We start from the raw sequence: 25787 nt of genomic DNA on the forward strand, positions 1-25787 counted from the left end.
TTTTTTAATCATGTAGAGTGTTTGATCAGTCACACAATGATGAAGGCTGGGTGTGCTGGGTGTAGGGGTAAGGGTGGACATGTTCTGGAAATTTCTTCACACCCATAGATCAAAGGCCATCAGCTACTGCCAACTTGAGTGAGGGGCCAGTGTGTGTGCGAGTGTTTGTGTATGGGAGGTCCAAGATCAGTAGCGGTCACTGAAGTCGTGCATGCAAACTTATGAGAGTCTTTTCCTCTCTATTTCAGATTTCTATGCCTGTCTCTCTCTGTATTATCCGTGTACACCACACATACCAACCATTTTTGTTTAATTTGCTGAGCTGGGAAGCCGCTAGCCTCTTAAACATGCCTATTAGGAGTCTTTGCTTTACTGTGACACTCAGACTCTGCATTTCTCCCAAACCTCACATTAAGGGGTAAACACATGCTGAAAGAGAATGACAGAGAGAGAGAAAGAGAGAGAGAGAAAGCACTAGCAACTAACTGTCTGATCCAAAGTGTAATGTGAACTTTTTTCCAAGTGTGTGTGGCTAAGTCTGTGTGTGTGTGTGTGTATTCCATGATGGTGGATTTATATACACTAAGATTATTACAACCTCACTCCCATTAGGGCTATAGAGAGTGTCACCAGCTAAAATAACCAGATCACCCTACCCGCAGACAGCCAGGCTCTAACTTGCTGTCTTCTCTCTTTCTGTGTCTATGTTTTGTTTCCCTGGACCTTCACCTACACACACTCCCTCTGTCCATTTCCCATAATCGAATGGGAAAAAGTCTCCTATGTCTCCATTCTCCTAAAAGCATCTATTAATGGATAAAACCTTTAACAAATTCCTGCACTGCACACTGTTTGCTTACTCACCAGACCCCCAGACACACAAACACAAACATACACATTTCATTCAAGTGACACCAGCACTCACTACAGATGTAGGAATTTCATAAAAAGGCTGCCTGGAAGTAAATCAAAAGACATCAGTGAAAAATGGGGAAAATTACAGTTGCGCATTGCTCACATATTCCCCTGCTAATAATAATTGACCCATCTGTGAGTTATCAAGTCTGCAAAGAATGATTTAAGTGAATTGCTGTCCAATTAAAAGAGGAGGAAGCATTTAAGAAAGACAGGAAATGGTTAAACGGATTGTGTGGAGGGGTGCTGTTCTCACCTTGCTGAATGTCCTTCATCTCCAGATGAAGGCTGGATATTAGTATCCCCACTGCTTGAGAACGTTTCCCATCTAACAGCTTGATTATCTGAGAGGAATGCAAATAAATGACCAAAAGTCAGGAAAGAATACACAACCTTATTATGCTTTATGGATAAACAAACAAATACACTCCAACAGATTAACAATGTCTGCTTAATTTGTGATAGTCTGTGATATAAATATAAACAACATATAGCCACAAAAGTCTTTATGGTCATTACTAATTGAGATTAATCTGATATTATGATATTGACTTATATTATTCAGGATACAGTTGTGCTCATAAATGCAAAATGTTAATATTTTTTAAAAAACCAAGAAGGATCATTAAAATTGCATATTGTTTTAATTTAGTACTGCCTTGAATAAGCTATTTCACATAACAGATGTTTACATAAAGTCCAAAAGACACAATATTAACATAATATATATGCTTATGATGTAAACTTTTGAACAGGATTATTGGTGTAAATTGTTATTATTTTATAAGATGCTCTAAAAGCGAAGACCGTCCAGGACTTGGAGGATTTTTCTGAAGAACAGTGGGCAATTTAACTGCTCAGGACAAACAAGGGACTCATGACCAACTATCACAAAACATAAAAACAATCATTGATCATCCAGGTAACAACACACAGTATTAAGAAGCAAGTGTATGTAAACTTTTGAAGTGTTTCATTTGTATAAATTCAGTTATTATTGTGTCTTGTGGACTATATGTAAACATCTGTTATGTGAAATAGTTTATTTAGGGTAGGACTAAATAAAAAACAAAATGAAATGTTACTGATACTTCTTATTTATTTATTTAAACATTTTGCAGATTCTGCAAGGGGTATATAAATTTATGAGCACAAATGTATAATAGGTGTAATGAAATAACACATCAGCTGTATTCAGATTTAAATCTGAAGTGGGCATGGCCAGAAGTTGTTTTTTAACGAACACTACAATTATGTCCCTGGAAACACTGGAAAACTCAGAGGTAGAAATGTCAACATGGTCCATGAATTCTGGCTCTTATAGTTCCTCAACCTCAGCTAGTAAAGTTCATAATTGTTCTCAAATATGGATGTATGCAGGGCTGTTATTTTTAAATCCTGCTTACACATTTCTTTTTGTACTTTACTACAATATTTACTAAAAATGTAGTTGGTTCTATTTCCAAAAATATAAACAAATTTAGTAGTCTAATTTAAGCAACTCTGACCCTGACCAGGCAGTTACTAAGGATAAATGTTCCTGTTAATAAACATGATCTTTTCTTGTCCCAGGAGCTTCACATCTGACTGCTTGCTCACTCCCACAGGAAAGTAAAAATCTCTCCCTTGCACCACTTTTTTGTTGTTATCCCAGTGCCGATGCACACCTCTAGCCTTAACCAGATGCCCTGTGAACCTTTCTGGAAACTTTCATTAAAAAACAAAAAGATGATATGACTAATCATTCAACCTGATCAGACTTTCAAGCTTACATTTAGCAACCTATTTCATCACTGAAAAAACGTCTTTGATTTTGTGATATAGTCACAATTAGGATGCAGTTTGGGAATAAAAGAGGAAGAAAAAATGGAACCATAAAAGAACATCTTTTGGCTCTGGACAAGCAGGCTAAGAGATTTTATAACAAACTATAAATTTACAGGATTTTTATTTGTCCCTACACATGGTCACAATTACATATGAGTGAATATCCCCATAAAGTACAAAACAGTTTTTGGCAACTTAAAGCCCCACTTTAAAAGTTAATGTCACAGACTTATTCATTAGGTAGCAGTTGAGCACTCTTGCAGGCACTGAGCTACCAAGGCGTTCAGTGGGAATCAGCAAGAGGGGTCTTTAAAGTGAGTATTGCATTACAGCCAGCAAAGTGGGCATGCTGCTACTGCATTCATTATTAATGTCACCGGGGATCTCCCCTGGCCTCCACTCCCACAGACACTGCAAGAGCAGGAGCGCCTCTCTTAACACCTCTAATGAACTAGCGTGTTAAAGCTAACCAGCCTTATAAATCATGCGTAGTACTACGACTGAGTAGGACAAGTGCTCAACATAGTTAATGGATTAGGTATTGTGGAAAACTAGCATAGCTGAAATATTACGGATAGAAGAGAATCTACCAAGTCTTTTTAAGTCAGGAAAGCAAATGAATTCCATAGCAGAAAACATCCAATTATGTTAAATAAAATATCTGCCTGTGAAATTAGCAGGTTGCCGATTGCATATAAATAAGAATGAAAATGGTTAAGCATACACTATGAGACACTAACCAATACCACAAGTTACAAGTTTTATATTTTATATTTTAAGTTTATTCATCAACTGATTCATTGCTTTTAACAGATGGGGGTCATGGTGGCAACAAGCTGAGAAGGTCAGCCCATCTCCAGCCACAGATTCCAGCGCCTCCTGTGAGATCTACAGACATTCCCAAGCCAATTTCTCCTGGGTCTCTATCCAGTGGGACGTGCCTGATACAGCCTTGCCTGGAGCTGATTCAAGGACATATTTGTGAGGTTCCCAAACCACCTCCACTGTCTCCTCTCAATTCAGAGCAGGGGTTCTACTCCAAAGTTTTCTCAGACTGCTGAACTCCTCACCCTATCACCGTGACTAAGCCCTGCAATACTGCGAGGAAACTTATTCTCTGCTGCATGTAAAAAAATAAGGTACATTTATGCAAAATCTATGCAAAATCAAGGATGTATATCTGTGACTGTGCAGAGCAGCCAATCAGACAGGCTCACTAATTTTTACTCATGATATAACTAAAGATGGCAGGACTATGAGGATTTCAGGACACAAATGTCCTAGTTCTCATTTCTGGAAACCAAGATGTATAGAAACCTAGAAGTTCCTGTGCAAACGCAAAAAGACCCAAGACACAGCACTAATACAACTGAGGACTTAATAAGTAGAGAAACTAAAAATGTGGCAGCAAGAGTTTGGCTGTGAATGGGAGGAGGAGACACAGAGAACAAGCGGGTAACACCTGGGTGGTTACACCTGTGTGTGGTTAAGAATGCAAGTTTTTTTTATACCTCCTTTTTAAGTTATTTATACCTCCTGTGTCCTCTTGCTGCCTACCAGGATTTAAAAATATCTATGTACTTAATTCGATCAGAATCAAGAATCAGAACATCAAGTTAAAATGGCTGTAGATTTGGTTTGTCATCTTTTCTCAAAGGAAGATCTTGTAAAGATGTTTGGCCTTTGCAACACCTATGTAGGTCACTTTTTTACATACACCGGTAGAATAGCTCAGTGTGAGCATTACTAATGGATATTAAGTGTTTCACTAACTTTCGCAACACCGACATCAACACCATTTAGCAAATATTGAGGCCAAAATTCTTCACACAAACACACCAAATTACCGAAACATTCTGCCAGAGAACATCTTGACCCAGAACCACAGACTGCATATCCTGAACCCACTCTCAAGCGTCAAAATCTATCCTAAAATAACCGCTTAGTAAACAGGAGGTGATAGTGCCCGTAAATCATCACAGAATGTCTGAGTCAGAAGCAATTAAAATGTCCGTTTGTTTGACCAGTATTATCATTATACAAACGATGTATTAAAAGAAATTCATCTGGTGACTAGAACTGTGGTGTGACGTTTATGTATTAGGCTAAGGACAAAAGAGACATTAGGACACATTTTTCTTTGACAATGTATAATGGATCATTATTTTTAACAATACTGAGCAAGGCAAGGAAAATGTGCTAAAACCAGGTTTTAAGTCTCATCAAAGGCTGTGTTCATCCCTTCATCACAAGTGAAGCCACATGTCTGCAATTACGTTGCGTCCAGTGGGTTGAGATGATAGAGACTTCCTTCACTTCATGTCATCTCCTCTTCTTTCATATGATAATCAAGAGAAAGAGAGAAGGCCTCAAGAATATGCACTGTGTGTAATGGGACACATGAAACAAATTACTTTCCCTGCTCCCCCCTACACTTACACATATACCTTATTTAGTTGCGTAGAGAGATGAGGTTCTTGTGTCAGTTTTAAAGACTTTGAGGATTAATTCAGTATTTGTATTGTTGTCTGGACTGTAGATGGAAAAAAACATTGACGAACCCGACAAAAAAAATTATCAAATTTTCCAAAAAACAACAACAAAAAAAAGACCTTCAGCCCTGAGGCAAGCGACCTGGGCCCAATCTGGCAACACTTTGAGAGCCGGTAATGCACACAGGCACTGTCATCACTCCCTGCTAGGTATTCATGAAAGAGTATGCCAATGCACACAATCCCACTGCAGCCCCCAACATCGTTCCTCAGACCCCATTGATCCAATCTTGATGCACCTAACTGCTATCTACTACTGGCTTTTCTCCTTATACCGCAGAGTAAGAATGGCCAGTGTAGGAAACTGACAAGAGGCCACGTCTGGCTGTCTAAGTCAGTCACCCCTCCTCCTGAAATTTCTCCACTCTTCCAACCCAAAATCTTTTGTTTTCCGGTGATGATCATTTCTTGGAAGGATGACGCAGGAAAACTATTTATACCTTGAAGTATAAACAATTGAAAATAAAAAGATGGAGATGTAAACATGCTACTTTTGTTTAGCCGACCTTTTGGAAATTGCACCGTCTTGCCAAGAACATCTGTGCCAAAATTCATCTGTCACTTTTACCTGACACAATCTTGAAGCTTAATAATGGTCCTTACTTATTACATACCAAAATTTTGTTCTTACATATACCTATATATGCATGCTATCCAAAACCACTTAACATCCATTATTTTTGCTTGTACATGTTCACAGTCAATTTAGTCCAATCATCTTTAAATGTTAAACATGAATCTAGAGATGTTTTCTTTCTCACATACTCCTGTTATGTTCATTGGGACTCCTGGCTTTCTTTCATTCATATCATATTTTTTATTTGTTATATGAGGAGTTGTTAATATACAGGAGAGCAAAAAAGATACAAAGCCAATAACGTTGAAGCCAGGGAAGAAAAGATCGCTGTGAATCTGTCTATGCTTGTAACTACCAGAATCCTTGGTTCTCCAAAAACACTGAACTGACGTTAGGTCTTAGGTCTACATTAGAACTTCTCCTTCAACCAGTGAATGATCCATGACAAGCCCCACAAGACCTTCATAATAATTTGCAACAGTGATGCTGAGAATTTTGAGTATATAATATAATGTATGTATATACTGTATTTATAGTAAATATGGTACAGATTTATACTATAATATTATATACAATATATAGAGCAAATATACTGTATAATATTCTGATCACTGCTACAACCTGACATACTCAGCAAGATTATTGAAAAAAGTGGAATGGATACAGTACTTTATAACAAAAAACTAGTGATGAGTGATGAAGTGCTAGCCTTGCAGTGTGTGGAGACTCTAGGCAACAGACGGCTGGCAAGACCACTGTCTGTCTGAAATCACATTAACTGAGGCCACCTCTGAGGCCAGAGTGACCAGACGTGCACACATTGGCGACTTGGTGCCCTAACTGATTGATCAGAAGGAGAGTGTGTATGGATCTAAAGCAGAACTAGACAGGCCTAGACAGGGCCAGCTGAGCTGTCTGGACGCCAGGCAGAGTGCTGACTTGCTGAATGGAACGTCATTGTCAGTGTTGGAGCCCAACAGCAAGTAGGGTATAGACAAGTTGAACAGTTCAAACCTTTACAAACTTTTAGGAGGAGTGCTGATTGGGACATGCATGACACTACATTGAAGAAGTAAATATTGCATTTGTAAATGTTGCATTTGCATTTACTTAAAATATGCACATATCAACATATCTGGGGAGAAAATATAATGCTTATATAATGATGTGCTACTAGTTTAACATAACATGGTGTCAGCAGAGTGTTTTTTTTTTTAGCCTTGACACCAATAACTATACTGGAGTGACAATGCAACATCACAATACCCCTAAATGGTTCTTTGGCTTGTCCCTCTGGGACACCCTTAATGGTTGTATGTAGAACCCTACAACAGAGTGTTTATGGGACCACTCATATAAACGAGGACCAAAACGCAACAGGGTGTGCAGTTGTAGGAAAATAATCAACTTGCTAATGTGATGCTGTTACCACCTGAAGTTGAATATTTTCCTATAACAGCAAGTCCCAAAGTGTTTTATTCCTCTCGTACTACAGAAACAATATTTAAGAATATTTTGTTTATTAAAGTTGTGCTATTATTTAAAAAACATTCCACTATTCTAACAATTATTGAGCTTACCACTGTGTAATATCTTGGTATAAGCTATATGAAAAGATAGACAATATATGTTGGTATTATTAAGATCTAGAGGTCCTTTTACTCATCCAACCCCCTTAATTAAACTGTTTAATTTGAGGCAGGGAGTTCATGGCAACTTGTCTATAAGATTGGTAATAAAAAATGTTGCCACAGAGATTTAGATATGCAGCTCTTATATCTAGTATATTACTTGGAGGTGTAGCAACTGTGATTATGCAGAGTGCCATTGCCTCAATGATATTTACTGAAATGATATAAGAGCAGATTAGGCACCACTAGAAATACTGAGGCAAGCTGTACTCTCCCTGCTGTAAACAAGGCTTTTCTTTTGCTGAAAAGGTTTGTTTAAACTTTTTGAGATCAGGAGATTCTCAGAATAAGAATCAGAAACACAGGAACTGGTTTTGGTTTGGTGCCAGTGTTCAACATTCAGCAGTACATAAAACATACAGTACAGCAACAACAGCAAACAAACAAAATGAGACTTTTTGAGATCAGGAGATTCAAACAAACAAAAAGTGCAAGACCGAAAATCGAAAAACTGTGGCAGAAGTGTCGGGAGCCAATGAGTGTTATGAATAACATAATGGTGCAGAAATATAATTTGAAGTGTGCCTCAAATACCCTCTAGTGGTAGCAATAAAGTACTCCATTATCATTCTAGTGATTCCATGGAATAAATAACTAAAGTGCTAATGCCTTTACATTTACGTGTCCAATTCAGTTTAGGCCCAGCAAATATAAAAAGCTCTCAGCCCGTTAACTGGCCATTAGATGACAAAAGTGGAGACCTTAACCTCTTAATTTGGTGCAAACATGTTGAAGTGGGAAGAGAAGACATACCTTCTTGGCTTTGGGCTTCTCCTCATATGTGTCGGAAAGAGGCTTCTTCTTTGGCTGCAGTGTGGCTTTGGAGAAAAGGTCTTCAAACTCCTTCGTGTCAACAATATCTGGCTCTTCCAGAGAACCCCACAGCGTGTTATTACTGGAAAAGAGATATACCAGCCGTATCACTGTACAAAGAGCATGTAGAGATATGTAATATTTCAGACACCATTACAGGAACAGTTTGTGACAGAGAAAGGGAGGATTATAAAGAGCAGATTAGGCACCACTAGAAATACCAAGGCAAGCTGTTCTCTCCCTGCTGTAAACAATGCTTTTCTTTTTGCTTAAAACCTTCATTAAAGTTTGTTTAAACTTTTTGAGATGAGGAGAAATATTTTTGCTAAAAGTGAGTATAAAAAAACAAAGCTCTGAGAGTTTCACAGAAAGAAAAAAAAAACAAATTTGTCCCACGTGTCAAAGAAACTTAACGATTCAAGTGTTCTTCCATAAGCATTGCATTTGTCTGCAGAAGAACCACTGTCTCCTCCAAAACGACTGCGTCATTAAGGATGAGAGGTATTTGATTTTGCCTGTTGCTCAGTAACATGCTTAATACAAACAGGCTGCCTGGTCAGGCGCAGTGGGGAGACTAACAGTGCCCTCACTGACTCTGCTACCTTCCCTTTTCACTCTGTCCTTCTGAAAGGGGGGTAAAAATCAAAACCTCAGATAATAGAGCAGCTCCTCTCCATCTGCTCACATAAACTGCTCTTGACTGAGGAAAAGCCAGAGGGGGCTTAGTAAGGCATAAATCGTATGTCATGTACGACAGTTTAATGGAACTGATTCTTTAGGATGAATTGTTATCATTTGTCTAAAGAATGTGGGTTCATGCAAATGTCCAGAACTCCACAATAGATATTGTGCAAATTCATCCAATACTTTCCTTCTACATAAAACAGTTATACCTGCATTTATGTAACTAATAAAATGCAATGGGGAATGCTGTCATAGAAAAATAATCAGCAACAGGGTGGTGTGATGCCACCCTGAAGTTGATTATTCTCTCACCAGGCTCTTTTTTCTCTCTATCTCTCTCAAAGTTAATACAATAAAAAATGAGGTCCTCTGTCTAGAATATCTGATGGCAGGGGACTGGAGGAAAATTTACTGAGTGTTACAAAGCACTGACAACCGAGTTTCCTTCCATCAATGTTAAATAAAGCCTCACCATATGAGCGATTATATGCATTTCTTTTTTCTAAATGAAAATGGATTTTAAACCTGTTGTTTTTTTTCTTAGATTATGCAAGTCGCTGTGAAGGAGCAGTTACATATTAGAATGCATTACTATAAACCTATGATCTGAATGACTGCTGGCTTTACTATCAGAGCCATGCTGTTAAACAAAAAATAATCAACACTGACCAATTAGATTTGATCCTTCAGATCTGTGGTACAAAGTCATGTAAATGTTCATCTTTATAACATTATAAAAAAGCAATCTGAAGATTCTGAACAATAATCTGAGCAATAATCTGATCCTAGTTTACTGCACATAATGAGCTGCCTTGACATTAAGGAGAGCTTTGGCAGGGTGTGTTTGTGATTCAGTAAAGGGTTTTACAAGCGAGAAATGAGGTTTTAAAGAATATAAAAGGGTCAAATAGTTGGTCATGGATAGAATACCACAGCAATCAACCATGCTGCCAAGGATTCAATTAAGGACAAGTGAGACTAATCTGAAGCATTTGGGGGAACTCGTTTTCAACAGTATTGTTGAACACAAACGGATGTGAAGGGAATTTGATTTGCCTACCATTTATCCCACTGGGTTAAAAAGCTCTAATGCATCTTAGTTATTTCCCCAATGCGAAAGTATTTCATTGAAGATGAGGCAATGTTTACACGTTTTAGAATTTTCCTTTTGAATGATACTCTGTAAGGATTCCTTGCTATTCCATATATTAGTAATACTGTGTAAGGCTTGTAACTCAAAGCAAAAGAGTAGTGTTGAGGCCTAAAATCATGACTTATGGGGTGTCAAGAAGTGTGCTTAATATACACATAACCTTGACGCTTTTGTTTAATTTAAAAAGTATTACTTTAACACTGATGGCTAACATGAAAATCTAATTTAGTCCTGATGCTTATAGAGTGATGAAGGACTGTAAGGCAGTGTAGATCCTGGCCTAATCCTACTTACTGTAACAGAAGTCCATAAATCTTCTGTGCTGGCACTCCAAACCCTCCAGCTGTATAAACTACAGACACTTTAAAACAAGTACTGCATTTTCGCTTAGGGACAAACATGTTATGGTGTCTATGTGTGTGTTTTCAAGCCTAGACAACTAAGAGTCCTTACTTGTCTTGAATCTGTATCCGAGTCCAGTAGAGTGGCTTCATGGGACATGTTGGTTCTATTGCTGGTTTGCGTGGGGGGGTTTCCACTGCCAAGCCAAAGGTGGGCAGAGGAGGTGGGGGGCCACACCCTGGAAAGGGTGGAGGTGGGGGGGGGCTCCAGGCATACCAGGTGGAGGAGGGGGAGGAGGACCAACTCCAGGCATGGGTGGAGGTGGAGGTGGTGCAGCTCTGGCTCCAGGTAAAGGAGGTGGAGGGGGTGGTGGAACTGATCCAGGTAGCGGAGGGGGTGGTGGCACTGATCCAGGTAGCGGAGGGGGTGGTGGCACTGATCCAGGTAGCGGTGGTGGTGGTGGTGGTGGTCCTGAAGCTGGTGAGACATGTGGTTGGCCAGGTAGAGGGGGAGGTGGTGGAGCTGGAGCTCCAGGTACTACGCCTAGATTCTGAGTGATGGAATCAAGGTTGAGTTTTCGGGGCAGGCTTTGAACAGGCTTGGCATTCTCACCTTCTGGACTTTTAATAAAAGTTTCCCGATCAGTCTGGATGCAAACGTTACGATATGTTTTGAGGAATGTGTCGTCTTCAGTGGACACACAGGCATCGCACACTTTTCTCTTGTCCCGTGAATAGCCTCGTTCTTGCTGAATTTCAGCAATGGTTTCTTGCAGTCGGGAAACAGCCACTGCATGCTCTCCACGCAGTTGGAAGACCTGGAACTCGAAGTCAGTCTGGGTTTCCATGTGTGTAGATATTCAAAAGATATTTGTGTTACTGAACATGTGATAATATGATTCCATTTATTTATGCCATAAAACAGTTTAGCATTGAGAAGATATGGTATAGATAGAATACATGAAATATTACATGAACACCAAGTTCACCAGGTCATTTGGAAGTCTACTAGTAGTAAATCAAGTCTAATGAACCTGTGGAATATAGACACTTTTCGACTCATTTGAGGAGCTTGATTGCTAAGACATTTATCTTAAGCCAGCTTTACAGTGTATGATCAGACAAAAATCATACATTGTAAAATAATTCTTTGGTGCTGTCTTAGAAAGCTTAATGTGACGTGTTCACTGACACAGATTTAGTGCCATTGCAAAAAACAAGGTGCCAGAATTTTTTAATTTAAATATCAGAATATGAACACTACATGCTACAGTATGACTCTCATCTAAAATGCACCAATTGGAAGACGGCATAGGATTACACAAATCTCACAGGATAGCTATGGATATGATAGCATAAACAAAACATGATAACTGACAGAATAAAAAAATTCCTTATTATCTCAAGATCCCTTTAAAGAATGTTTCTGTTTGTGAAACCCGGTTTTCTGCATGAGCCTGGGTCACACAGATTCATGATGGAAGAATGTAGCAATTTCATAAATCGTTAGAGGACCTTCACCATATAATCTGACATGGAGAACACACATTATCGTACAGTCTGTTATAGAATATGGCCAATATTTTATTGGGATTATCTTGTGCAGTGTGCCATGTGAAGATCTTAAAAGACTGCTGAAATCACAGTGTAAAACTGACTTTAAAGGAATCTTCAACACTTCCAGACTATATCAAGTCAAGTTGCTTCCATGGTAGGCTCCATGGTAACATTATCCTGTTTCAACCATGAAAGCAAATACAAAATATTATGCTCTGCTGAAATGCAAAAACAACAAATGTTTCATATGACTTCCACATGTTTCTTATTATAATTTGATCCACAAAGAACGCAATGAGGCATGTTCCTGTCTTTCAGCGCTCTGCTTGTCAGTGCTAAACATCTCCATTTTGTTTTCCTTTCAATCGAATGGGCCTGTGACAAACAGCACACTATGACACAATGGATGTGGGTACATAAGGTAACATTAATCATTCTCAAAGACATGTAGAAAACTGAAACTTATTCAGCGAGATAAATGTTTTATAACATATGGTTTAATGTCTCTCAAATTACTTATCGTGGCCAACACTTTTAAAACTCTTTTTACAGAGGTTATTTTTTCATTACTCAATTAACAAATTATATTTTATAACAAGGAATGCATGGATAGTGTTACACACAAAAATAAATGATTGCTTATTATACTAAGACTAACAGTTACTCCAACAAAGAAATTTTTACTCTGTATGGGTTGCTTTTATTCAACACTGCTGACTGTCTGGAAAACTGTTTCATTGAACAATACACACTAACAGTCTAAATATGTTCAACAAAGACTAGACTCAATCTGGCTTAATTTATTTGGAAACCAGGCCTCAGAGCTAAGCTCTAATGTGTCTATGTCTGTCATTACATCAGTAAATCACTTACAGAACACAAAAAGGAGACACAAAAAAAACCTGTATATCAGAAATATTTTCTCCCCTGAGATTTCTGTGAAACTGCATTTCAAATGCCTGTTTACTATCAGCTCCCACAGGTTAGTTGCATAAACAATGAATTAGACCTTTTCTGCAGTTGATACATCAGTATGGGACACACAAAGGGAATTCAAACCAATATTTTCACATAACTTAATAAAGGAATATTGCAAGGAAAACACAAGCAAAAGTTTCCATATACAGTAGAACACGGATGGCTTTGACTGTAATTTTTATGGATGAAATGTCAGGACACATTCAGTTTGTAAACTTTGATCTTTTTTCATATGAGGAGCTAGCTGGAACTAGGTCTTCATCTGGAAACAATCAGTCCGTTATGGCTTCTTTATTCATTTCTGCCCACATATACAAGTATGTTTACAGTCAATGGACTCCGTGGTAATGCCCTGCCTCCACTCTTTTCTCTTGTCTTATATCAAGCTCATTTAAAACTGAGATTTTAATATGAAGTTTCAATTTTCATCAGGTGACCACATACAGTGTTTTTCACACATTCACATTTATTTATTTTTAAGTTATTATATTTATTACGGAGTTCATTAGCCTAGGTTTCAGCCTATTTGACTAGTCACTTGAACTGAATGGTTTTATCTGAACCAAAACTAGTAGGCCTAAAAAAAAACAAAAAAACAACAACAATAAGACTACAAAATAGCCAAAAATTATATTCGACACATTTATGAGCCTAATACTTGAATAGTTGTATTATGTTAGCAAAATAACTCGGTAGTCTGGTAGTCTGGAAGATTTACGTAACAGTTAAAAGGGTCCCTGGTTGCAAAAAAACAAACAAAAAAAACAGCATAGTTTTACCCAAAGCAACTGTTGCAGCAATGGTTGTACTATAGAGCTGTTGGAGCAAAACTGAGTTTTCACCAGCTGACCAAAAAACAAGTACAGGATAGATGTAGGAAAAGCACAGAGAGCCACAACTACCTTAGGCTGGTGTAAATGCTAGTGCTGAGGGTAAATATAGTACAATAAATGAGCTGCATATTAACCTGAATTTGCTGGCTATAAATACATTTTCACTTATAATTATTCCTAAGAGTGAATAAGGTTCTATCTCACACACATAGCAGTTTTATAAATCGGGACTGGGCACAGAGAAAATTGTTACATATACTGTTTGACTTCATTGTGTATGCTGACATCTAGTGCCTCATAAGCATACTACAATTTTTCAATGGAAATGGGATACAAAAAAATGTCACTTACGTGCAGTTTTTCCACTTCCTCTTTACATTCTCTCTTCAATTGCAGAAGAGCAGCCTGGTGCTCTGGAAAAACAATTAAAATTGCAAAGTTTTGAGTAGAAGTATTTCAAAACTAGTTTAACCTACAAAAATCATATCATTAATCTACTTAAGTAACAACAATGAAACTAATGAGAGAGAGATAGAGAAAGATAGAGACAGAGAGCGAGAGAGACAGAGAAAAAGAGAGAGAGAGATTCTCTGACTCTCCACCAAAAAGGTGGAAAGGTGTAAAGCTTTGCTAAATCAAAAATAGCTTTCAGGATGTACATTTATGATTTTGTGTATTCATGTTTATTATGTTTTTTCCCATATAAATTTAGCTGTACACTACACTTATATCACATAAAACATGTCTTCTACTTCCTAAAAACACTGAAATATTTAAAATACTGTACTTTCATCAACAATAAAATGTAATTTCAGTAATAAACAATAGAATTGTGTATTATTATCTAACCTTTAAGTATATTCACATACTATCTGAAACATAGCACAACTGGCAAAAACCACAATCTCCACATTTCCAGAACTACAGCCTTCAAGCAAATCTGTCACTAAATAAATCTGGAAACAAAACAAAATTTTCATTACTTTAGTCTTCAAAGAGATCATCTTTGGTATGACGTGGAACAGGCTGTTCCTTTGCAAGACTGTTCCTCTACAGTTGGGTGACAAATTAATGGAAAAAACTAATAATGTTTTTTAGTAAGGTGTTGGGCCTCCACAAGCGCCCAAAACACCTTCACTGCGCCGTGGCAATGATTCTACAAGTCTCTGGAACTGTACTGGATTGATGAACACCATTCTTCCCAAACATTTGATGATGGTGGAGAAGAATGCTATCTAACATGTCAGCCCAAAATCTCTCATGGGTGTTCCAGTGTGTTCTTGTGATCTCGACATAACAAGTTGTTTTCTTGTGATCTCAACTTAATTTTCTCTTGATCTCAACATAACAAAAAGCTGCTTTCTCACAAGAACATCTCATGACTTGTGAATGGGACTGGTGATGCATGCATGTTGGTGTCTCTGCCATAGCCATCATAAATTTAATAATTGCTCGCTGTAGAGATGGACTTCGACTGCGCATTAAGAGGGAGGGGTGTCCGCCTCTCAGTTGTCAGATGTGGACTTCTCAGATGTGGAATTTGAGCTATTTCAGCTTGAGTGAGTTCCTGATCAAAGTAAAAACTAATTTGTTCATCCATGATGCTGCGGGACTGCGCTAAACTTTTGCTAGATCCAGAACAATAAAATCAACATGTTGTTATGTCGAGTACACAGAAAAAAAGTACACAAAAGAAAACAAGAAAGCAAAAAATAATAATGCATGGCCGCTTAGGGCTTCCATAAACCTTTCCTATAAGAGAATAAAGTGGGTCCATGTCATCAGGGCCACCAGTTTTTCCTTTAATTTGTGACTCCTCAGTAAATTGCATAGGATCATACCTTTTGCTTATTTCTAAACAGTTTGGGGTCTATTGTTTTGCCTCCTGCAGTACAGTTACACTTTCGTTGACTAATGGCTAACTGACTTTACTGAGCCCTTACAGGCACTAGACATGTTTTGTTCACAAATTATCCATCTATTTGACCTAAGGGGAAATTGGTATCAGTCACTGTCATGCACCTGACAGGCTTTTATTTTTTACATTACATGTTTATCTGCCAGTGTTTTTTAAACATCTGTCAATTCTGTGAATAGTGCAATTGCAACTGAGTGTTTGCCAAATGTGATGTATATAACTCAAAGTCAGTGAGTCCTTTCGGTCATGGCTGAGATTTGTGCCTCTTATGTTCAGCAAGTCAGTGTTTAAATCAGCAAATCTTTGTAGCAAAATTTTGTAAATTTTAACTTGTGTGTGCCAAGCATGATCCATGCCATTTGTGTAAGTGAATACTTTTGGTCATTTCTGAGATCGAGCCATTTATACTACTATTGTAGTCTGTGTTGAGCTGTGAAAATAATTATTATAACCATGAACAAACAAGCATATTATCATGAACATTATTAGTAACTATTTTACACTGCTTAAGATGATCATTGTCTGCCTTAGACAGCTGCTTGGTCAAGTTGCACGTTTGGGCAAACCATGCAATTGAAGCAATTGGAGAGCAAATCTGCATGAATCATTTAATTGAACTGATTTAAATGACTCAAATGAATGAAAAGATTGCATCTTCATGAAATCTGTGGTGTTGTGTGGGGTTAATTAATGTTTCCAGAGTCTACAGAGAATGTTACCATGTTCCCAAACCTTGGATGTTTTCATGTAAGTCTATGGAAGTTAGAGGTTTCATAGTCAAAAAAGTTGATTTATTCCACCATTTTCAAGCAAATTTTTAACTATGAAATTTATCAAATACTTGGTGCCCTACTGTGTATCTTTTCACTAACATGTTTGTATTTTTACTAAGGAAGAATTTTCAAGGAAACATGAATTACAACTAGGTGAAACCAACAAAACAGTGATTTCCATTTACATGCTCAAGTATGAGTCTATACACAATAGCCACATCAGTAATAGCAGGGTGTGGAATAGGTGCTGAAGTCTAATTGCCCTTCAATGTGCCCTTTTGCCCCTCCTTTTAATCTCCACAAGTGAATGAACTGCTGAGGTGTTATGACTGTTGACAAACTGGTTTTGCATTGATACTCTTCATAAATAAAAACATGGACAGTAAATTGCCAAACAAAGTTGGCATTTGGCAATTCAATGGTCGTTCCATAAATGTTAGAAAAAAAAACACCAAAAAAACCCACACACACACACACACACACATATATATATATATATATATATATATATATATATATATATATATATATATATATATACATATATATATATATATACATATATATATATATATACACACACACACACACACATATTCACATATACTTAAACATATTCTAGCAGAGAAAATTAAATGTCATTTGAATACTATGAATATTATGAAGTGTTATTACGAATGAGGAAATGTAGTGGACTACTTTAATCATAAAATGCAACTGTCCCATCTACTTCTACCAGCTTTTTTTTCTAAAACCGTATAAGATATAGAAAGACTCAAATGCCACTCAAATTCAAAGTTGCTTTTCTCCTTTCAGCAGCTTAGAAGGAGATTAAAAGGTAAGAGCTATTTCAACTGAGGAATGCATGTTGCAAGAGTACAATAGCAAACAGAAAGAGAAGTGTATGTTTCTGTACACAGTTTGATGATTGCTTATTAAAACACATCCAACCTGCTTCAGTGTAACGGAGTCCCACTTTTTCCTCTTCATCTTTAGGCTTGGGTGGTGGCCATATTGCCTGAAGTCTCCCAGGTGTCCTGTCATCGATGTCTCCTGGAGAGGAGAGTCCCTCAGCCTGGGATTTGAAGATGGGAAGAAAAGAAATAAGTTTAAAACAATGTAAGTGCTATAGATCAAGCCCTTAAATATTGTAGCCATAATCAAAAAGCTTGACTAAATAACCTTAACTCATTATCAATTGGATGTTATCACGTTTTAAAATAATTTTATTCCTGAAACTGATATAAAGATGTATTTAATTTGTGCAGCTTTTAGATTTAGATACCCACAGGGGTAATATGCATTTGGATATTCCCTAATATGACTGGTTTTGCCCCACCACTTTTCTGTTATATAATAGCTAGCAGTAGAAAATGCTCTAAGTTCTTTCTAAAAACAGCAGTTTTTAGTGTTTTAGTGTTAGTTTATCAGGGTGGCATGTTTAAAAAAATAAATTCTTCAGACATCCAGACAGCTATAAAAAACCTACTAGAAACTCACCTATGCCATGTTGATTTGTATAACAGGGAAAGACTGAGTTTCTAACAGGTTATTTTTCCTGCAAACACAGTTTCTACATCACACATGGTGATATTATTGGCATGAATATATTTATAGAAATACAATCATGATATTCCATCCATGCATCCATGTTCTGTACTGCTTATCCTACACAGGGTTGCAGGGACGCTGGAGCATATCCCAGGGGACTCGGGGCATAGGGTGGCAGACACCCAAGATAGGGTGCCAACCCATCGCAGGGCTCAATCGCACATGAACGACAATTTTTTAGAGATGCCAATCAGCCTACAATGCATGTCTTTGAACTGGGGGAGGAAACCAGAGTAGCTGGAGGGAAACCCCTGAAGCATGGGGAGAACATGCAAGCTCTGTGCACACAGGGCGGAAGCGAGAATCTAACCCCCAACCCCGGGGGTGTGAGGCAAATGTGCTAACCATTAAGCCACTATGCCCCCCCACAATCATGATATTATGATGTGCAAACATAAAATAAGCCATTATATCTGCTGTAGTTGTCATTATAATGGCCTATTTAATCAGGCTGTAGGATTTATTTTTTACTGTTAACAGGTTCACAGAGATGTAGCAACTAAATAGCAACTACATTTTAAAAGTCAAACTTTCCATGAGATGTGCCTGATACAGACAAGGAATATTCTTCAGAAACACTTTCAACGCCAATTTCAGTGCCTGATGATTGATCACACAACTTTTCCTTTTTTGCCAGGTCATCATTCTAGTCCCCTGCAGTTTTCAAAACAAAATTACACTCATGTGGACACCAAAAGGTTAGTTAGCTATGTAATAATTACAACATAGCATTACTCAAGACTGAAGAGTATAACTAGCCTGGGCACTGCCCATAGATTATATGGTAAATACATTTTAAGTGATACGTACTTTGACTTCTACTGGACTCTTGTCAATGCTAGTAGATTTGCTGTCAGATTTCTCAAAGAAGGACTTCAGGATCTCTCTTTCATTTTTTATTTTCTTCTTGACAGCCTCTAGGTCCACTGAAACATCTCCAGTGTCCCTTTTGATACCTGTCGTATCTTTTGCTAACCCTTTCTCTCTTGTATTGAGGCCTTTGATGTCCTTTGGCCCTTTTTCTAGGCTCTCCTCTTTGTCATCAAAATTTAACAGTCGCCGCCACTGATTCTTGGACTCAGCCCCATCTTTGGGATCAGCTCCCTTTTTTTGTCTGGAGGTACTGGATTGATGCTGTTCGAATTTGGCTTTGTTGACATGCTGTTTCAGGTTCAGCAGTGCCCGGTCTGTATCTTTTTGCTTGATCTCAGACACAGACTCTCTATCCTCTCCCACAGCACCTTTCTTTAGTACCCGTATACCACTGAAAAGTGCTGGCAACTGGAATGATTCCCTGGATGTTGATGAGAGCAATTTGGGAGAGAGAGTTGAGGACGGGTTTGAGGTAGTCCTCTTGGTGGCAGGCATGTCCTCTTTTATGTCAAGTGAAGGAGATGTGGCACTTGGCACAGAATCATTTAGGGACTCATTCTGATCCGTCCATAAAAGGTCCTTTGTCATGCTGCTTCCCGGCTGGAGAGCTGAGCTTGGAGAGGTAACGGCTATAGAGCTGTGAGACTCTGAACTGGTGACATTCGTTTTTGGTGTAGCTGTTCCCCAACTCTGTTCTTGATGAGAAATATGCTTTTCTGAAAGCAACGAGGAGTCCAATGCATTTCCATCTGGTGCTGGTGTAGGTTGAGACTCTGTAGATAGCTTAAGGGGAGACCCGCAAGCTGAAGACACATGAAGAGAGTCCTCATTCGTGTATGAAGAAACGTTAAGAGAGTCCACAGTCCTGTATGGAGAATCACAAAGATAGTTTTTAGTCGTGTATGGAGAAATTGTTTGACCATCACCACTGCAATCTCCAGGCACAACTGGGTGGGTGTGTTCCCTCAATATGGGATCCTTGGCAGCTGGAACATCTAAATGCAAATCTACAATGGTGTCGCCTCCACGGTTTAGATTAGAATCCCTCCGAAAGTCTTTAGATGTAATCTCCTGTTCAAATTTGTCTACTGGGTATGGAGAGGAGTCCTGCTGCCTGTCAGAACTCTCATTAGACCATGTCCTGTTCAGAGCATATATGCCATCTCCTCTTGTCAACTCCAAACCACTTCTATCTGTGAGGACAGGCAGTGTTGAATCTGTCTTAGACACATCACTCTCCCTTTCATAATGATGCAGATCCCAGTTCTGTTTTATAATCTTTTCATCCTGGTCAAGAGATGGGGATTTCTCAGTGACTTTCTGTTGACCAGGCAGGATTCTACCTCCATCTTCCTCTTCATTTTCATTGTCACTGTAGGTCTCCACTCTGGTGACCTGAACCACATCTGAGTCTGTTAAAACAGTAAAGGGAGATGAAAAAGGTCTTCGCCAACTGGGAAAGGGAGAGCTCTGCAGAACCTCCCCCTTATAGTACTCAATATTCGACTGTTCAACTGTCCTCTCAGATCTGACATCGATTTTAATTTCTGCACTTGGAGGAACAACACTAACATAGCTGTTATTAATATCAACATGGTTAGTAGGGTGTAGAGATGACTCTTCCTCAGGCAATGTCTGGAACGATTTAAGCACTGCACTCTCCACTGCATGCTGCTGAGATTCTCTTCTCACAAACCTAGGAGAGGCTAATAACTTATGGAGTAATGACCCAGATGAATTGTCCCCCTCCATGATAAGAATTTAACAGCTTTCCCCAATCCACTTAAAATACAACTGTTAAATCACTCCTGTGTAGCCAGTCAGTGTCAGAAAGAGCCGGTTTCATTTGGTCGAGGAAACAGAAGTCTTTTGTGAAAGCAAATCCATTGGTTTTTCTTGCCCACTCCAAGAGTGCTTCGATTATAGCCTAAATAAAAACCCCTTTTATCTTACTTCCTTTTGGCAGGTAAAGCTGTATTCAAGCTGTGCTTGTCAAAACAAAATAGTGAAACTTTTCCACAACATGACTTTTAGTTCTTCCAGCAAAAATCAAACATTCCAGTGCTTTAGATTAGGGTTAGATTCAGCTGACTGTCCTGGCCATATTAAATGTTTCATGTTTACAAAACATTGGCAATTGCAATAATCTTTCTGGAAGCTAAAAAGCTATACTTCTCTCCAGCTTTGAATGTAAATGTGGTCCAGAAATGTCCTCAGCCTGAATCTGCAGTGCATGGTAGTCTCCTGGCACCGTGTTTTCTTCTTGCTTGTTGAAAATATGTAACAGTTTTTATGTCTACCAGAGAAAGTTTAGTGTTGTCTTTGTGAAAATCAGCAAGGTTTGGTGTAGAGTGCGTCACACCGGTTTACCTATGCTTCTGCTCGTCCCTCCCTTATTTTCACCCTCCCTATTCCCTGGGAAGAAGCCATACGGCCAGGTGTCCTATTACTTACACTTACTTCCTCATAAAGGCAGTGTGTACAACCTCCCTCCTCCCTCCTTCTCTCTCTCCCTCCCTCCCTCCTTCTCTCTCTTGCTCTCTTTCACCCTGCCTCCCTGCCTACTTCTCTGTCTCGCTAATCCAGAGGATCAGGTGGTGTGGGCAGTGCTGCTTAACCCTGCACAGAGAATTACACCATTGGCTATAAGGTTAAATTACCACGCCTCTACCATTCCACATTGTCAAAACAACTTAAAAAAAAAACAACACAGCACACCTGCACATTTTAAACTTCAATGGTGTGTGGAATTTTCCCTATTTGTTCTTATTTTTACTAACACTTCGTAGTGTCAATATTTAAATAAACATCACATGAATCTACTCAAATTTACTTCAACATTACTTACTGTATACAAAATATTCTAACATTTATCTCTCTCTCTCAGCTGTCTATCTTGCTGATTATAGCCTGAATATAGTCCTGGTATACTGTAATGGTTTTCTCACTTCCTTTATTGTTAGTATTTCTTAACAGCATTGCTTGTGTAACTGCACCACATTCCATCAAGACGATTCATCAAATTGTATTTAAAGTTGATAATATTAAAATACATCTTAAAAATGTAACCTATAAAGGTCTTTATGCATGAATGAGAAAAAAAACCCCTAATCTTATAAATCAAATACAACAAAAGAGAATAAAGTGATCGAAAAGCTACAAATGCTGAAAGAAGATATGTGCTATAAGTTTAATGCCATTAACATGCTTTGAGGAATAATCAGCTAATAGGATTTAGCATTGCAACATATAAGTAAGTCATAGGCTCATACTGAAGTGGCAATGGGATTAGCTGCTCTTATGTAAGAACCATGGAAGAGGAGTTTCATTTAGCTTTTCCTTTCTGCTCTTCTACAAAAAGCAAAAATTAGTCTGAATTGAGTACATATACTGTATGAAGGTTGACAATCTACAGTTGAGGCCAAAAGTTTACATACACTTCTTCAATCTCAGCTTTTCAAATCTTCCCACATTTCATGTTACCATACATTTATTTTGGCAAGTCATTTAGGGCATCTACATTGTTCACATCAGAGGTTATTTTTAAAAAAATCAATTAAAGACAAGATTTTTTCGGCTTTAACTGAATATATCAGAAGTCCAGTGGGTCAAGTGTTTACATACACTGTGTCCTTAAACAGTCTGCAAGATTCCAGAAATTGATGTAATGACTTTTAGAAGCCTCTGATTGGCCAATTGTCATAATAAGGAGTTAATGGTAGCAGACCTTTTGGCTGTGAAAGGGCCTAGATTTATAGACAGTGCCTTTTTGCTGTTGATACCATGGGAAAATCCTAGCAACTCAGCCAAGACCCCCACAAGTCAGGTTCCTCCTTAGGAGCAATTTCCAAACGATTCAAGGTACCACAAGCAAAGATAAAATATCACTTGACCACAAAGACATTGCATCAGTCAGGAAAGTGTCACTAATGAACTCCCAGGGATGAACAAACTTTGGTCCAAAAGATTCAACTGAACCCCAAGACGATAAAGAAACTAGTGGAGGAGTTGGAGGCATCAGATACCAAAATATGTACCTTTAAGAGACTCCTACATCGCAGTGTCCTGAAAGTCTGTCGTGCAAGGAAGACGGCTCTACTCCAAGACCTGTATGGCCATCATAGAGCCCTGACCTGAATCCCACAGAAAATTTGTGGACTGAATTGAAAAAGCATTTCTGAGCAAGGAGGCTCACAACTGGCAAACCTGAACATTTTTAAACTTCAAAACACTTTCTTAACAACATTGCTTGTGTAGCTGCACCACGTTCCATCAAGGCGATTCATCAATTTATGTTTAAAGCTGATAGTATTAAAATACCGCTTAAAAATGTAACCTGTGAAGGTCTTTAAGCATGCTTGAGAAAAAAACTAATATATATATACAGTATCTCACAAAAGTGAGTACACCCCACACATTTTTGTAAATATTTGATTATATCTTTTCATGTGACAGCACTGAAGAAATGACACTTTGCTACAATGTAAAGTAGTAAGTGTACAGGTTGTGTAACAGCGTAAATTTGCTGTCCCCACAAAATAACAAAAAACACAGCCATTAATGTCTAAACCACTGGCAACAAAAGTGAGTACACCCCTAAGTGAAAATGTCCAAATTGGGCCCGATTAGCCATTTTCCCTCCCCGGTGTCATGTGACTTGTTAGTGTTACAAGGTCTCAGGTGTGAATGGGGAGCAGGTGTGTTAAATTTGGTGTCATCGCTCTCACACTCCCTCATATTGGTCACTGGAAGTTCAACATGGCACGTCATGGCAAAGAACTCTCTGAGGATCTGAAAAAAAATTGTTGCTCTACATAAAGATGGCCTAGCCAATAAGATTGCTAAGACCCTGATACTGAGTTGCAGCACGGTGGCCAAGACCATACAGCGGTTTAACAGGACAGGTTCCACTCAGAACAGGCCTTGCCATGGTCGACCAAAGAAGTTGAGTGCACGTGCTCAGCGTCATATCCAGAGGTTGTCTTTGGGAAATAGACGTATGAGTGCTGCCAGCATTGCTGCAGAGGTTGAAGGGGTGGGGGGTCAGCGTGTCAGTGCTCAGACCATACGCCGCACTCTGCATCAAATTGGTCTGCATGGCTGTTGTCCAGAAGGAAGCCTCTTCTGAAGATGATTCACAAGAAAGCCCGCAAACAGTTTGCTGAAGACAAGCAGACTAAGGACATAGATTACTGGAACCATGTCCTGTGGTCTGATGAGACTAAGATAAACTTATTTGGTTCAGATGGTGTCAAGCGTGTGTGGCAGCAACCAGGTGAGGAGTAAAAGACAACTGTGTCTTGCCTACAGTCAAGCATGGTGGTGGGAGTGTCATGGACTGGGGCTGCATGAGTGCTGCCAGCACTGGGGAGCTACAGTTCATTGAGGGAACCATGAATGCCAACAGGTACTGTGACATACTGAAGCAGAGCATGATCCCCAGCATGATAACAACCCCTAACACACCTCCAAGACGACCACTGCCTTGCTAAAGAAGCTGAGGGTGAAGGTGAAGGACTGGACCCTATTGAGCATCTGTGGGGCATCCTCAAATGGAAGGTGGAGGAGCACAAGGTCTCTAACATCCACCAGCTCCGTGATGTCGTCATGGAGGAGTGGAAGAGGACTCCAGTGGCAACCTGTGAAGCTCTGGTGAACTCCATGCCCAAGACGGTTAAGGCAGTGCTGGAAAATAATGGTGGCCACACAAAATATTGACACTTTGGGCCCAATTTGGACATTTTCACTTAGGGGTGTACTCACTTTTGTTGCCAGTGGTTTAGACATTAATGGCTGTGTGTTGAGTTATTTTGAGGGGACGGCAAATTTACACTGTTATACAAGCTGTACACTCACTACTTTACATCTTCAGTGTTGTCACATTAAAAGATATAATCAAATATTTACAAAAATGTGCGGGGTGTACTCACTTTTGTGAGATACTGTATATATACTGGAAAAAAATCTTGACGCGTCCTATACTTATTTCCCTCACTGTAATATATAAATCTTATAAAATTTAACAAAAGAGAATAAAGTGATGCAAAAGATGTAAGCTTTTGGCCTCAGCTGTAAAAAAAAAAAAAAAAAAAAAAAAAAGCTGACAATCCTAAATATAGCTATGTATTGTCCTATGAAAAAGACTGAATCTGCAACATCTTTTAGAAGAAAAAGTGACATGCCAATCAAGTCAAGATTGAAATGAACTGTGAAAGCTAGATTTGCTGAAATACCAGTCAATCTTTGCTTCTATAAAGCAGGCTACCAACCACTTTTTAGAGACTGTTAAAAAGCAATAGCTTTCCTCATTTTTCTAATTTAGTCTTTGGAACGGTTTATTAGACGCACTGATGCACCTATTCTTTTTCTGAATATACAGTACATTTGCCACTGTTACCCTGACTTTGTGAATGCATGCAGACATGCCTATGTGCATAGCTGTGTTTGGGTGTGAAGTCCACACCCAAACAAAGCACGTTACTGTCCTACCGGTTTAGGTAAATTTAAACTGATCTGTTTCTGATCTTTAAAATAAAAGGCATGCAGAAAGGAGTAGGTGGCACGCAAAGTAAATTCTGTAATTTTATACATTTTGTAAATAGTAATTTTTATAATTTTATACCATCCTTAAATTTTAAGCAGAGTAAAATAAATGCTACCCAGTTGTTTTGAGCTGAAATTTAGAAGTCTG

The 25787-nt window shown here is 38.6% G+C and overlaps 1 protein-coding gene across 1 annotated transcript in view; it reads right to left on the reverse strand.

Moving 5' to 3' along the window:
• LOC128613204 (formin-like) overlaps positions 1 to 21952 on the reverse strand; it is a 67411-nt gene extending 45459 nt beyond the window's left edge. The window contains 7 exon segments of the mRNA XM_053633845.1: positions 1172 to 1259; positions 8316 to 8457; positions 10666 to 10816; positions 10819 to 11389; positions 14273 to 14334; positions 17564 to 17687; positions 19034 to 21952. Coding sequence (XP_053489820.1) covers positions 1172 to 1259; positions 8316 to 8457; positions 10666 to 10816; positions 10819 to 11389; positions 14273 to 14334; positions 17564 to 17687; positions 19034 to 20848 — 2953 coding nt within the window. The 5' untranslated portion in view covers positions 20849 to 21952.
• Positions 21953 to 25787: the final 3835 nt, after the last annotated feature.

The sequence above is a fragment of the Ictalurus furcatus genome, chromosome 9, assembly GCF_023375685.1.
Source record: "Ictalurus furcatus strain D&B chromosome 9, Billie_1.0, whole genome shotgun sequence".
NCBI classification, from domain to species: Eukaryota; Metazoa; Chordata; class Actinopteri; order Siluriformes; family Ictaluridae; genus Ictalurus; species Ictalurus furcatus.